Consider the following 15,567-nt stretch of genomic DNA (forward strand, 5'->3'; position numbering starts at 1 on the left):
CCTCCCCGGCTAAACAACTCTCACATAGATTCAGGCAAATGATGTCTGCCTCGGGCCTGTATGACATATGGAGAGCCCTGCACCCTAAGGATCACGACTACACCCACTTTTCACACCCCCATAGGTTATACTCAAGGCTCGACTATATCTTCTCTACAGCTGACTCCCTAGACTTAGTTCAGAGAACCAAAATCTCCCTTTGTGCCTGGTCTGATCACGACCTAGTTCAGGCCGACATAATTTCTTCTAACACTACTCACATTAGACCCAAATGGAGATTACCCCACCAGATCTTAGAGGACATACCCTTTAGAGAGGAACTACGCAGAGATATCACCCACTTTATTCAAACTAACGACAACCTCACGGTCAGGGACGACATATTATGGGGTGCGGCTAAAGCTACATTCAGAGGTATCCTTATCACTAAGCAATCGCACCTCAGAAAGCAGGCAGGTCTCACCCTTTCGCAAGCCCACATTAAGTTGCGACAACTAGAAGCATGCAACAGAAGTGCAGTCACAGCAGAGACCACATCTCAAATTATCGAGATCAAAGATCACATTTCTAGGATTGAACTACGCAGAACCCAAATTAACCTTACCAAGCTTAAGCACTTATTTTACTATAAAGGCAACAAAGCTGATACCCTGTTGGCAAACAAGATTAGGAACAGGCTAGGGGCCTCCCGAATTCATTCCATACGATCATCAGGTTCTCTTCTCCAGATCCCGTCCCAGATAGGTAAGGTGTTTGCCGATTATTATGCCAAGCTTTATAACATAGCTACCGCCGAGCCTCTTAGGTCCTCCTCCCAGGTGGTTCTGGATACTTACCTTAAGACAATGTCGCTTCCTACGCTCGCCTCAGAACAACGAGATGTTTTGAGCTCTCCCTTCTCTCTCCAAGAGGTCTTGAAAGTTATTAGGAACGCAAAGTCTTTTAAGTCCCCGGGTCCAGGCGGCTACCCGGCGCACTTCTACAAGGCTTATGCTCAGGAACTAGCCCCGTTGCTTCTAAAATTCTACAATTTGGCTAGAGAGGAGGGCCACTTTAAGAGTGAATTTCTAGAAGCCAATATTGTCACCATCCTCAAACCAGACAAGGACCCATCGCTTTGTGCGAGTTACAGGCCCATCTCTTTGATAAATACGGACATTAAGTTGTATTCAAAGATACTTGCTAATCGTCTCGCTAATTTTCTTCCTTCCCTTATCGACTCGGACCAGGTGGGATTTGTCCCCCACCGAGAAGGCCCAGACAACACAAGACGTCTCCTTAACATACTCACTTCTGCCTCACGACTTCGTAGGCCGCTTGCGGTCATCTCTCTCGACGCCGAGAAGGCGTTCGACCGGGTCAGATGGCAGTACCTCTGGGCAGTCCTTAAGAGATTCCATTTTCCCCCCGACTTCATAACGGCCGTTCAAGCCCTATATTCCACTCCTACTGCCTCTGTGTGCGGTCTGGGTTTTCACTCCTCTCTCTTTCCTATCACGAATGGCACCAGACAGGGGTGCCCCCTTTCGCCACTCTTGCTCGCCCTTTCCATAGAACCCCTGGCTGAGCAGATCAGAACTGACCCCCAAATTAAAGGAGTCACCTCGTCGGGCACCTTGCACAAAATCGCACTCTTTGCCGACGACGTAACTTTATTCTTGTCACACCCGGATCAGGGGATACCTAGCCTCCTTGATATACTCACCTCCTTCGGGGCCCATTCTTACTACAAGCTGAATTTGTCAAAAACACAAGTGTATACGCAGGGGTTTACGAAGACACAATTAGTTTCTTACTGAGTCCTATAAATTTGACTGGACTGAACATTCTGTCCTACACTTGGGTGTCAGGATCTCTAGTATCTTTTCCCAAACAATAAAAGACAACTATCTCCCTCTCCTAACTTCCCTCCGCTCTCTGCGGAAGGACTGGAACCTTCAGCATGTTTCCTGGCTGGGTAGGATCACGGCGCTGAAAATGTCCTTCCTCCCCAAGTTGACGTACCTGTTTCGCTGTCTGCCCATTAAAATACCGAGGCATCTGCTTCTTCAATTCCAAAGTGGGTTCACCAAATTTATCTGGTTGGATAAACCCCCTAGAGTCGCACACAAAGTACTTCAACTTCCTAAATCTTTGGGGGGCATAGCTTCACCGTCAGTGATACGGTACTACAAGGGTGCAATGCTTACCCATGTGTCTCAATGGGGGGTAAAGTCTTCGGATGCCAAGTGGAAATCCATAGAACAGGCTTCGCTGCCCTTCCATATTGCCTTACGGGACCTAATTTGGACCCCGCCACATTGTCGTAGGGAGCTTGCCCTATCTAACCCAGTGGTCTGCGAATGCCTTGGCTTTTGGGACAGAATACGGCATCATCCCCATGTGGCCCCGCACCCCTCCCCAGTCGCTTCCATAGCAGGTCTTTTATCAGGCCTCCAAGACTCCCACCCTAATAAGTGGGTCCAACTGGGAATCAACAGTATAGCGGACCTTTGGTCCACGTCCCCTTGAGACTCTTTTAAACAATTATCCCAGATCAGTGCCGAGGTCCAGATCCCGTCGTATCTACCTTTTGAATACCAGAGGATCAAGAGCTTTTTAAGCAGTTGGGGTTTTAAACCTAACCTGGATAGACCTTTAACTCTTTGGGAGTCCACTTGGGTAAGGGGGGATAGGTTGTGTAGGCCTCTTTCTGTCCATTATATGCTACTAGGGGGGTCCCAGGACCCGGTAACTCCTTCCCATCTTTCCCGTTGGGAGACGCTGACGGGTAGGCATACTTCCCCGGAGGAGTGGGAACGAGCTTTCTCCCTCACCCAGAAAGCTATACATTGCACAACGTTATACGAAACCTATTTCAAACTTCCAACTCATTGGTACTATGTACCCACTAGGTTAGCAAAAATATTCCCGGCTGTGTCCCCTTAAATGCTGGAGGAATTGTGGCCACAGGGGTAACGCACTACATATTTGGTGGGAGTGTCCCGCGATTCAGCCCCTATGGCTAAAGTGCTTTTCGGTCCTACGGGGTATTGGTATTAGGCTCCCCAGGCTAGCTGACTCAGCCCTTCTCCACTTAAACCTACACTCTCTTCCTAAAAACCAGGCGTATATCTGCATTTACCTATTCATGACTATAAAGTACTCTATTGCATGCTCCTGGAAAAAGGAACGGGCTCCAAGTTGGGCGATGATCTGTAATAATATGGCATACATCTACACAATGGAAAAGGATATCTTTTACAAACTAAATAAATCTGACCTATTTGAATTGACCTGGGCTGACTGGAAGGAGTCTCAAAATACAGACTGGAAACCCAACGCAACTGCCCAAGACACATAGCTTCATGCCTATATCCCCCTTACGATAGTCACCTATCTAACATAAACGCAATCTTAATTGAATGGCCCTTACTCTCCTTCTTACACTCTTTTCCCTACCATTTCCCCCTCCCCTCCTACCATACCTCTTTTCCCCCATCCTCCTCTCTCCCTCTCGGAGAGTCTATTGTACATTCAGCCCTTAAGACCCCCTCCCCCTAATCTCAGACTTGTCAGTCATGAATCAAGGCTTGACAAGTCGACTTTGTTCACAGTATTTTGAAAGTGTTGAAATGGTGTTTTAATTTGTTGGACGCAGACCTCCACTTACTATTCTTGTAAACTTTATACTGTTGGATTGGAGCTGCGTCTCCTAGGTTTATGTATATTTCTCTTGATTATTACCAATAAAAATTTAAAAGTTAAAAAAAACAAAAAACGATTAAACATGCCAGCAAACGTTTTATATTGCAAATTTATAAGAGTATATACCTCTGATAGTAAGCCTGATACTAGTCGCTATTAAATCACTGTATTTAGGCTTAACTTACATTAATCCGGTATCAGCAGCATTTTCTAGCAATTCCATCCCTAGAAAAACTTATAACTGCACATACCTTATAGCAGGATAACCTGCACGCCATTCTCTCTCTGAAGTTACCTCACTCCTCAGACATATGTGAGAACAGCATTGGATCTTACAAGCTGCTAAGATCATAGAAAAACGCAGGCAGATTCTTCTTCTAAATACTGCCTGAGATAAAATAGTACAACTCCGGTACTATTTAAAAACAACAAACTTTTGATTGAAGATAAAAAACTAACTATATTACACCACTCTCTCTTACTACCTCCATACGTGTTGAGAGTTGCAAGAGAATGACTGGATATGGCAGTTAGGGGAGGAGCTATATAGCAGCTCTGCTATGGGTGGACTCTTGCAACTTCCTGTTGGGAAGGAGAATATCCCATAAGTAATGGATGATCCATGGACTGGATACACCTTACAAGAGCAAAACTTACCTTTTAATCTTGACAGCAGATCCAGCTTCTTCCACCCGTCGCAAAGCCTCTTCCTGGGTCTACAATGAGGAATCCGGCTTCCTCCAATCACATCATTGAATCAGACACTGATTCCCCCGGGGGGGAAGCCGTGATTGGAGGATGACCTATCCATCATTTCTTACATCAGAAATGGCTTGTGGCGACCAGAGGAAGCTGGAGCAGCTGTCAAGTTTAAAAGGTAATTTTTTTTTCACAACACAAGTGAAATGTAAATTTTGATGAATTAAAGTGCCCCTGTTTTTAATCAAATTTTTAAAAACCGGGCACTTTAGCATCAAAATTTACATTCACTTTAAAGATGATCAAAACTTGATTTTATGTTGTACTAGCACTTTATTCCAAAATGGCATTATTTTTGAGACAGCTATCTTCTTGGTTAGCACAGTGACCTAATTTACAGCATTGAATGATCACAGTTTGCTGCCTGTTATCTAGTGCTGACAATAATTTGTACCATCAGCCACTATAAACTCTTAACAAATGTCTTCTTCATACAACTCTATACAAATATAGGGTAAAAGAGCACAATGTAAACAGAATGTTGAACATGAAATAGAATATTAGAAAAATATGTACAGGTAGTTAAAGGGCACATTGTACTTAAAATAAAAAGAGAAAATATATGAAATAAAAGCTAATTAAAGTGTAACTGCTGTGTGCTTCTTATTAATTTTTATTGGTTGATAGGTAGTTAGGTTTTCTAATGTCCATTGGCTGATAATAAGCATTAGTACCTATTAGCCAATGAAATAGGAGGACTGCATAGGTATTTCCCTCTCTACTGGAGAAAACATTAAATGAATGTAATGTTTCATAACTATTAACAAAAATATATATTTCTATATTAATGTGGCTAGATTTGTATTTTTACCTTAAAGTAACCTTTTATTCATATGAAACCTGACAGCTGAACAGTATATACTGTATGGGCAAATCAGTTTGAGGAGAGGCACAAGGCACACGCTCTTTATTTAGAAACACCTACTTGGTAGATTTATTTAAAGTAGCAGTAGACACCTTGAGATCTATATAAAATGTTTAGTAACGCATAATAAACCAACTCTTCAATATTCTTCCATTGTGCATTTTGCCTACTCTCTTCAAGTAATTTAGCTCTGAAATTTAAAGGGACACCCACGTCAAAATTAAACTTTCAAATATTCAATGATTCAAATAGAGCATACAATTTTAAATACTTTTCCAATTTACTTCCATTAACAAAATGTGCACAGTCATTTGATATTTACACTTTTTGAGTCACCAGCTCCTACTGAGCATGTGCAAGAATTCACAGAATATATGTATATGCATTTGTGATTGTCTGATGGCTGTCACATGATATAGGGGGAGTGGAAATAGACATAGCTTTAAAATTTGTCAGAAAAAAATCTGCTACTCATTTGAAGTTCAAACTAAGGCCCCTATTTAACAAAGGTCTGTCGGACCTGATCCGACAGTGCGGATCAGGTCCGACAGACCTCGCTGAATGCGGAGAGCAATACGCTCTCTGTATTCAGCATTGCACCAGCAGCTCTTGTGAGCTGCTGGTGCAACGCCGCTCCCTGCAGATTTGCGGCCAATCGGCCGCCAGCAGGAGGATGTCAATCAACCCGATCGAGCAGGCGGACAGGTTATGTCCGCTGCTCAGAGCAGGCGGACAGGTTATGGAGCAGCGGTCTTTAGACCACTGCTTCATAACTGGTGTTTCTGTTGAGCCTGCAGGCTCGCCAGAAACACGTGTCCTTAAGCTCCATCCAGGGCTTAATAAATGGGCCCCTAAGAGGCAATTTAACATTGTTTGAGTGGACATGATATTGCGGATTATGTCCGCTGCACATCGATAAATGCTGACAGCATACGCTGTCTGCATTTATCATTGCACCAGCAGTTCTGGTGAACTGCTGGTGCAATGCCGCCCCCCTGCAATCGGCCGCCAGTATGGGGTGTCAATCAACCCGATCGTATTGGATTGGGTTGATTTCCGGCGATGTCTGTCCGCCGCCTCAGAGCAGACGGACAGGTTATGGAGTAGCGGTTTTTAGACCGCTGCTTCATAACATGTGTTTCTGGCGAGCCTGAAGGCTTGCCAGAAACACAGGACATCAAGCTCCATACGGAGCTTGATAAATATGCCCCTAAGTGCTATTGTCTTTTTATCATGAATTTGTTGATTATTCAAATCTACTGTATTTACTGGTGCTTTAAGCAGTTTATAATGCCTGGAACTGATGACATCTCAAGGCTAACTGTGCTATATATCTGTCCCTAATTGGCTTTAACTGATAACTGCAAAACAATGTACTCTATACTATTATTATAGCTGGGGCTAGCCTTGTTGTCTGTGGACTAAAGCCCTGATTGGCTCCTCCAAATAAGGTAAATAATGGGTGGAGTTTAGCAACTGATAAATAATTGTAGTAAAAATTATGTAAATTTCCTTTAAAAGCATTTAGACTTGGCTGATATGCTTTTGTATAGCAACACAACAGAAATGTTTTGAAATTACAAGGTGTTTAATGTCCCTTTAATTTAAAGAAAGAAAAAAAAAACAGCTGCAGACAAACAACTTAAAACAAATCAAATATGTACAAAAATATTTATCACCTTATCCAATGCGTACATAGCAAAGACAGGGCCATCATGTGCTTTAATGGTTTTAAGCAGCAATACATCTTTCCAAATATAAATGTCCCCAGTAGCAGCTCCTGAAAAAACAAGGTCTTCTGCCCGTCCGTATGAAACACACATCATTGTCTCTAATTTTCCTACATTGCCAAATGTACCACGTTTGGATGTAAATCCACCTCCTGTGAACAAGAAATAATGTCTACATTTAGTCACCAGTCAGCAAGCGCTACCCAGGTGCTGAACCAAAGATGGGCTGGCTAGTAAGCTTAATTCCTGCTTTTTTAAATAAAGATACCAAGAGAACGTAAGTTGGAGCACACAATTATTTTACATCATTTATGGCACTGTCCAAAGATTAATCAAATTATAATAAAAAGCTTTAAAATAATTTTCTTTGAAAAGTTAAATCCTTGTTAATTATGATAACTGCACTTGCCAGGAAATAGATTTTCAAAAAGTGCATAGAAGTCCACTTAATAAGATATATTAAAAATTCACTATGGAATCAAATAATTAAAGAACTCTACGATGTGAAGAAATATTAATTTAATAGAAATATTATAATAGTGTCATTTGTTTTTTATTTGGGGGGGTATAATGTATAAAAATATTACACAAGGAGTTGCAATAGTTCATTAATGATAGAGTTAGAAAATAGCAAAGTCATTTTAGAGTATTTGCTTAAAGGGACACTCTAGTCAAAATGAAACTTTCATGGTTCAGAAAAGGCATGCAATGTTAAACAACTTTCTAATTTACTTTTATCATCAAATTTGATTTGCACTCTTGGTATTCTTTGTTGAAAGCAAAACCTAAGTAGGCTTATATGCTAATAGGCAGCATCTTATCTTAGTGCATTTTGACAGTTTTTCACAGCCAGACAGGACTAGTTCATATAGATAACATTGTGCTCACTCATGTGGGGTTATTTATAAGTCAGCACTGATTGGCTAAAATGCGAGTCTGTCAAAAGAATTGAAATAAGCAGCAGTCTGCAGAAGCTTAAATACAAGGTATAATCTATCTTTTAAAACAATAAAAATTCTGGAGTAGACTGTCCCTTTAAATATCAATGGTTAGATGGATAGGAGACAGCCTAATGGGAAAGTATTGAAGAGAGATTTAGTTTCATGAAGAGACCTTGGGGACTGTTATATATCTTTTTTTCTATCATAAATTTTCTACAATACATATTTTCACCCCACACCCTGTGTGAACATTTTCACATTATGGGCTAGATTACAAGTGGAGCACTAATTTATCACATGCCTGTAAATGGGTAAAATACGATAAATAACCAGCCATTACAAGTGGCTGGTTAATGATACTGCGAGCTCGCTGTAGCAATTAGTGCTCTGAAAATTAACCAGACATCAGATCTCTGGTTAATTTTCAAAATTTGCCACAGTTGCCCTCAAATTTAAGTGTATTGTTTTTAATTAAAAAACAAACAAACAAAGGTAGCATTTTTTTGAACAAAAAATAATTGCACAAAGCAGTTTTTAGGGCTTAAAGTGAGCGGGTGTGGTTTTAGAAAAAACTGCACTGAAAAGTGCCTTTACATTGCTGTATAAACACATAAATATATATATGTATATTAATATACTTCAAATTTGCTGGCCATCGCTGTGTGACTTACCCCCTCCGCTGCTCTAGGTTCTGTGCCATGTATGACGGCATCAGAATGAGGTTCCCATTGGAGCCTATGGAAGTACGTTCTTGTGAGCGCAAGGCTTCCATGCAATGTGACTGTGAGGTCACGTTCGCATTGTGCTTTACTTGTAATACAGTGCACATTTGTGAGCGCTGGTATTACTGAGTGGAGCACAAATATCGTACTCGCGAAAGCGCAATTTTGCACTCCACTCGTAATCTAGACCTATATATTTTAACACCATTCACAGTGAAATTGTTTTCCCACTTACATAGATTTTTCAAAGTATACATTACACTACTCACAATGGGCAGGTTAAGAGTGGTGCGCTAACTTTTTTGCGCAAATGATATTGGGTCAGCTGTGGCTGTTTGAGTGCGTCGGAAGGAGCACTCATATTACAAGTTGAAAATAAATGCGAACGTGTGAGCACAATCGCAATTTACGCTAGAATAATTAACGCTACCTCAGAGCTCTGGTTAACTGTTACGCAAAACTAAAAAGTAGCACAAAACACATCAAAATTACATTTAAAAGTATAGTTACACTCATAATAACACTATCTGATTATTATTAAACAAATATTGCACAAAAAAGTTATAATAACTCCAAGTTTTGAAGTCTCAGGTGTTAGAAAAAAAAACCTGTATTTAGGTATTTATATGTTTTTATGTATTTATATGTGTATTTATGTATTTATAGACATATATTAACACATGAGTACATATGTATATACATATATATACTGTATATATATAGTGCATTGGAACCCTTTGCAGTTAAAGGGACATAATAATCAGATGCTAGATCATTTTGAAAGTGATGCAGCATGACTGTAAAAAGCTGACATGAAAATATTGCCTGAACATCTCAGCTCACCAGAGTAAGTTCTCTGTGAACAGTTATACTTCAGCTGCAAGTTGAATCCCCCCCCCCCCCCCAGCTAATCAGCATCAGCAGTGCTGTGGCCATACATTGCTTTGCTGTGATCTCATGAGATTTCACTTCAATCTCATGATATTTTACAGAAAACTTCTTTAAACTAAATAGGAAAATAACATGACTGTGCCTGCACATGCCAGATGCAAACTCCCTGGCAAGTCCTGGGACTAAGGGCTAGATTTATCAAAGGCTAGGTGTACTCTGTATGTGCTTCACCTGTAACTGCGCCCCAGCTCGCCTCTGGAGAAGCGCACATGTGCGCCTGAATTTATCAAAAAAATAACTGTGTGCAGGCGAGCTGGGGCGTAATAATGATCATAATTTACTCCCTATTTACTCCCTATTTATCACAGTAAATCCCTATAAATATTTACTCCGCCATGTTTTGATTATTAAAAAAGCGTTTTTTAGGTAACTATTTAGCTTATATTTATATTATATAATGTTTCTGTGCTATTTTTGCCATATGTTGATTATTTAAGATCGCAAAAACATAATTTATGCTTACCTGATAAATTTATTTCTCTTGTGGTGTATCCAGTCCACGGATCATCCATTACTTGTGGGATATTCTCCTTCCCAACAGGAAGTTGCAAGAGGATCACCCACAGCAGAGCTGCTATATAGCTCCTCCCCTAACTGCCATATCCAGTCATTCGACCGAAACAAGCCGAGAAAGGAGAAACCATAGGGTGCAGTGGTGACTGTAGTTTAAATTAAAATTTAGACCTGCCTTAAAAAGACAGGGCGGGCCGTGGACTGGATACACCACAAGAGAAATAAATTTATCAGGTAAGCATAAATTATGTTTTCTCTTGTAAGGTGTATCCAGTCCACGGATCATCCATTACTTGTGGGATACCAATACCAAAGCTAAAGTACACGGATGAAGGGAGGGACAAGGCAGGCTTAAATGGAAGGGACCACTGCCTGTAGAACCTTTCTCCCAAAAATAGCCTCCGAAGAAGCAAAAGTATCAAATTTGTAAAATTTTGAAAAGGTATGAAGCGAAGACCAAGTCGCCGCCTTGCAAATCTGTTCAACAGAAGCCTCATTTTTAAAGGCCCAGGTGGAAGCCACAGCTCTAGTAGAATGAGCTGTAATCCTTTCAGGGGGCTGTTGTCCAGCAGTCTCATAGGCTAAGCGTATTACGCTCCGAAGCCAAAAAGAAAGAGAGGTTGTCGAAGCTTTTTGACCTCTCCTCTGTCCAGAGTAAACAACAGTGTAGATGTTTGGCGAAAATCTTTAGTAGCTTGTAAGTTAAAACTTTAAAGCACGGACCATGTCCAGATTATGTAAAAGGCGTTCCTTCTTTGAAGAAGGATTAGGACACAATGATGGAACAACAATCTCTTGATTGATATTCTTGTTAGAAACTACCTTAGGTAAAAACCCAGGTTTTGTACGCAGAACTACTTTATCTGAATGGAAAATCAGATAAGGAGAATCACATTGTACGGCAGATAACTCAGAGACTCTCCGAGCCGAGGAAATAGCCATCAAAAACAGAATTTTAAGAACCAAGTTTAAGCTCCATGGGGGAGCAACAGGTTTAAACACAGGCTTAATTCTAACCAAAGCCTGACAAAAAGCTTGAACGTCTGGAACTTCTACCAGACGCTTGTGCAAAAGAATAGACAGAGCAGAAATCTGTCCCTTTAAAGAACTAGCTGATAATCCTTTTTCCAAACCCTCTTGGAGAAAGGACAATATCCTAGGAATCCTAACCTTACTCCATGAGTAATTCTTGGATTCACACCAATAAAGGTATTTACGCCATATCTTATGGTAGATTTTCCTGGTGACAGGCTTTCGTGCCTGTATAAGGGTATCAATGACTGACTCGGAGAAGCCACGCTTTGATAAAATCAAGCGTTCAATCTCCATGCAGTCAGTCTCAGAGAAATTAGATTTGGATGATTGAAAGGACCTTGTAGTAGAAGGTCTTGTCTCAGAGGCAGGGTCCATGGTGGAAAGGATGACATGTCCACTAGGTCTGCATACCAGGTCCTGCGTGGCCACGCAGGCGCTATCAAGATTACCAATGCTCTCTCCTGTTTTATTTTGGCAATCAGTCGAGGGAGCAGAGGAAATGGTGGAAACACATAAGCCAGGTTGAAGAACCAAGGCGCTGCTAGAGCATCTATCAGTGCCGCTTCTGGGTCCCTGGACCTGGATCCGTAACAATGAAGCTTGGCGATCTGGCGAGACGCCATGAGATCCAGTTCTGGTTTGCCCCAACGATGAACCAATTGAGCAAACACCTCCGGATGGAGTTCCCACTCCCCCAGATGAAAAGTCTGACGACTTAGAAAAGATTGCTGATAGGTGGCAAGTGTGAGTCTCTGCCCAGCGAATTATCTTGGAGACTTCTAACATCGCTAGGGAACTCCTGGTTCCCCCTTGATGGTTGATGTAAGCCACAGTCGTGATGTTGTCCGACTGAAATCTGATGAACCTCAGGGTTGCTAACTGAGGCCAAGCTAGAAGAGCATTGAATATTGCTCTTAACTCCAGAATATTTATTGGGAGGAGTTTCTCCTCCTGAGTCCACGATCCCTGAGCCTTCAGGGAATTCCAGACTGCACCCCAACCTAGAAGGCTGGCATCTGTTGTTACAATTGTCCAATCTGGCCTGCGAAAGGTCATACCTTTGGACAGATGGACCCGAGATAGCCACCAGAGAAGAGAATCTCTGGTCTCTTGATCCAGATTTAGCAGAGGGGACAAATCTGTGTAATCCCCATTCCACTGACTGAGCATGCATAGTTGCAGCGGTCTGAGATGTAGGCGCGCAAATGGCACTATGTCCATCGCCGCTACCATCAAGCCGATTACTTCCATACACTGAGCCACCGAAGGGCGCGGAATAGAATGAAGAACACTGCAAGATTTTAGAAGCTTTGATAACCTGGATTCTGTCAGGTAAATCTTAATTTTTACATAATCTATCAGAGCCCCTAGGAAGGAGACTCTTGTGAGTGGGGATAGAGAACTCTTTTCCTCGTTCACCTTTCACCCATGTGACCTGAGAAATGCCAGAACTATGTCCGTATGTGACTTGGCAATCTGAAAGCTTGACGCCTGTATCAGGATGTCGTCCAGATAAGGGGCCACTGATATACCTCGCGGTCTTAGGACCGCCAGAAGAGATCCCAGAACCTTTGTAAAGATTCTTGGAGCTGTAGCTAACCCGAAGGGAAGAGCCACAAATTGGTAATGCCTGTCCAGAAAGGCAAACCTTAGGAACCGATGATGATCTTTGTGAATCGGTATGTGAAGGTAAGCATCCTTCAAATCCACTGTGGTCATGTACTGACCCTCCTGGATCATAGGTAGGATGGTTCGAATAGTTTCCATTTTGAACGATGGAACTCTGAGGAATTTGTTTAAGATCTTTAGATCCAAAATGGGTCTGAAGGTTCCCTCTTTTTTGGGAACCACAAACAGATTTAAATAAAATCCCTGTTCCGACTGTGGAACTGGACAGATCACTCCCATAACTAGGAGGTCTTGCCTACGCGCCTGGATGGCGAATCCAGAATTCTTAGCCGTTAGTTTAGTCAAATGAACAATGGCATCAGAAACAAAAGAATTAACTAGCTTAATTGTTCTAAGCTTGTCAAGTATTTCAGTCAATGGATTAGCTGTCTGAAAGGCCTCTTCCAGAGACTCAAACCAGAACGCCGCAGCAGCAGTGACAGGCGCAATGCATGCAAGGGGCTGCAGGATAAAACCTTGTTGAATAAACATTTTCTTAAGGTAACCTTCTAATTTTTTATCCATTGGATCTGAAAAAGCACAACTGTCCTCGACAGGGATAGTGGTACGCTTTGCTAAAGTATAAAATGCTCCCTCCACCTTAGGGACCGTCTGCCATAAGTCCCGTGTGGTGGCGTCTATTGGAAACATTTTTCTAAAAATAGGAGGGGGGGAAAACGGCACACCGGGTCTATCCCACTGCTTATTAATGATTTCTGTAAACCTTTTAGGTATTGGAAAAACATCAGTACACACCGGCACTGCATAGTATTTATCCAGTCTACACAATTTCTCTGGTACTGCAATTGTGTCACAGTCATTCAGAGCAGCTAACACCTCCCCAAGCAATACACGGAGGTTCTCAAGCTTAAATTTAAAAGTAGAAATATCTGAATCAGGTTTCCCCGAATCAGAAATGTCACCCACAGACTGAAGCTCTCCTTCCTCAGCTTCTGCATATTGTGACGCAGTATCAGACATGGGCCTTAAGGCATCTGCGCGCTCTGTACTACATCTAACCCCAGAGCTATCGCGCTTTCCTCTGAATTCAGGCAGTCTGGCTAATACTGCTGACAGGGTATTATCCATGATTGCCGCCATGTCCTGCAAAGTAATCGCTATGGGCGTCTTTGATGTACTTGGCGCCATTTTAGCGTGAGTCCCTTGAGCGGGAGTCAAAGGGTCTGACACGTGGGGAGAGTTAGTCGGCATAACTTCCCCCTCGCCAGAATCCTCTGGTGATAATTCTTTTAAAGATAAAAGCTGATTTTTATTGCTTAAAGTGAAATCAATACATTTAGTAAACATTCTCATATGGGGTTCCACCATGGCTTTTAAACATAATGAACAAGGAGTTTCCTCTATGTCAGACATGTTTATACAGACTAGCAATGAGACTAGCAAGCTTGGAAAACACTTTACATCAAGTTAAACAAGCAATATAAAAAACGTTACTGTGCCTTTAAGGGAAACAAATTTTGCTAAAATTTGAAATAACAGTGAAAAAAGGCAGTTAAACTAAGGAAATTTTTACAGTGTATATAACAAGTTAGCAGAGCATTGCACCCACTTGCAAATGGATGATTAACCCTTTAATACAAAAAACGGATTAACAAATTGAAAAAAACGCTTTTTAAACAGTCACAACAACTGCCACAGCTAAACTGTGGCTTTACCTTCCTCAATATATGACTTTTGAAGCCTTTTGAGCCCTTCAGAGATGTCCTAAAGCATGCAGGGGACTGCTGAGGGAAGCTGAATGTCTCTGTCTGTAATTTTAACTGCGCAAAAAAGCGCTAAAATAGGCCCCTCCCACTCATATTACAACAGTGGAAAGCCTCAGGAAACTGTTTCTAGGCAAAAATCAAGCCAGCCATGTGGAAAAAACTAGGCCCCAATAAGTTTTATCACCAAAGCATATATAAAAACGATTAAACATGCCAGCAAACGTTTTATATTGCACATTAATCAGAGTATATACCTCTGATAGCAAGCCTGATACTAGTCGCTATTAAATCACTGTATTTAGGCTTAACTTACATTAATCCGGTATCAGCAGCTTTTTTCTAGCAAATTCCATCCCTAGAAAAACTTAAACTGCACATACCTTATTGCAGGATAACCTGCACGCCATTCTCCCTCTGAAGTTACCTCACTCCTCAGACATATGTGAGAACAGCAGTGGATCTTAGTTACTTCTGCTAAGATCATAGAAAAACGCAGGCAGATTCTTCTTCTAAATGCTGCCTGAGATAAAATAGTACAACTCCGGTACCATTTAAAAACAATAAACTTTTGATTGAAGAAAAAAACTAACTATATTACACCACTTTCCTCTTACTACCTCCAGCTATGTTGAGAGTTTGCAAGAGAATGACTGGATATGGCAGTTAGGGGAGGAGCTATATAGCAGCTCTGCTGTGGGTGATCCTCTTGCAACTTCCTGTTGGGAAGGAGAATATCCCACAAGTAATGGATGATCCGTGGACTGGATACACCTTACAAGAGAAAATAAATACATCAATATATTGATATATATACAGTATATAACTGTTGGTACCCATATGCGCCTGTGGAAGCGCAAATTTCTGGCAATAACAGTCTCTTCTTGGTGCTGAGCCTTTGAAAAATTAGTTAAAAGAAGAAAGTACTGCATCACAAGATGTAAAAGCATGTATTATAATGGTGTTCGCCTC

General features: G+C 41.5%; 1 protein-coding gene across 1 annotated transcript in view; it reads right to left on the minus strand.

The window, feature by feature from the left end:
- The window catches only part of EML6 (EMAP like 6), a 540,560-nt gene that overhangs the window by 274,192 nt on the left and 250,801 nt on the right, over positions 1-15,567 (minus strand). Inside the window, exon 18 of the mRNA XM_053712691.1 lies at positions 6,991-7,193. Coding sequence (XP_053568666.1) covers positions 6,991-7,193 — 203 coding nt within the window. The remainder of the gene's footprint in view (positions 1-6,990; positions 7,194-15,567) is intronic.

This window comes from Bombina bombina, chromosome 4 (assembly GCF_027579735.1).
Source record: "Bombina bombina isolate aBomBom1 chromosome 4, aBomBom1.pri, whole genome shotgun sequence".
NCBI lineage: Eukaryota > Metazoa > Chordata > Amphibia > Anura > Bombinatoridae > Bombina > Bombina bombina.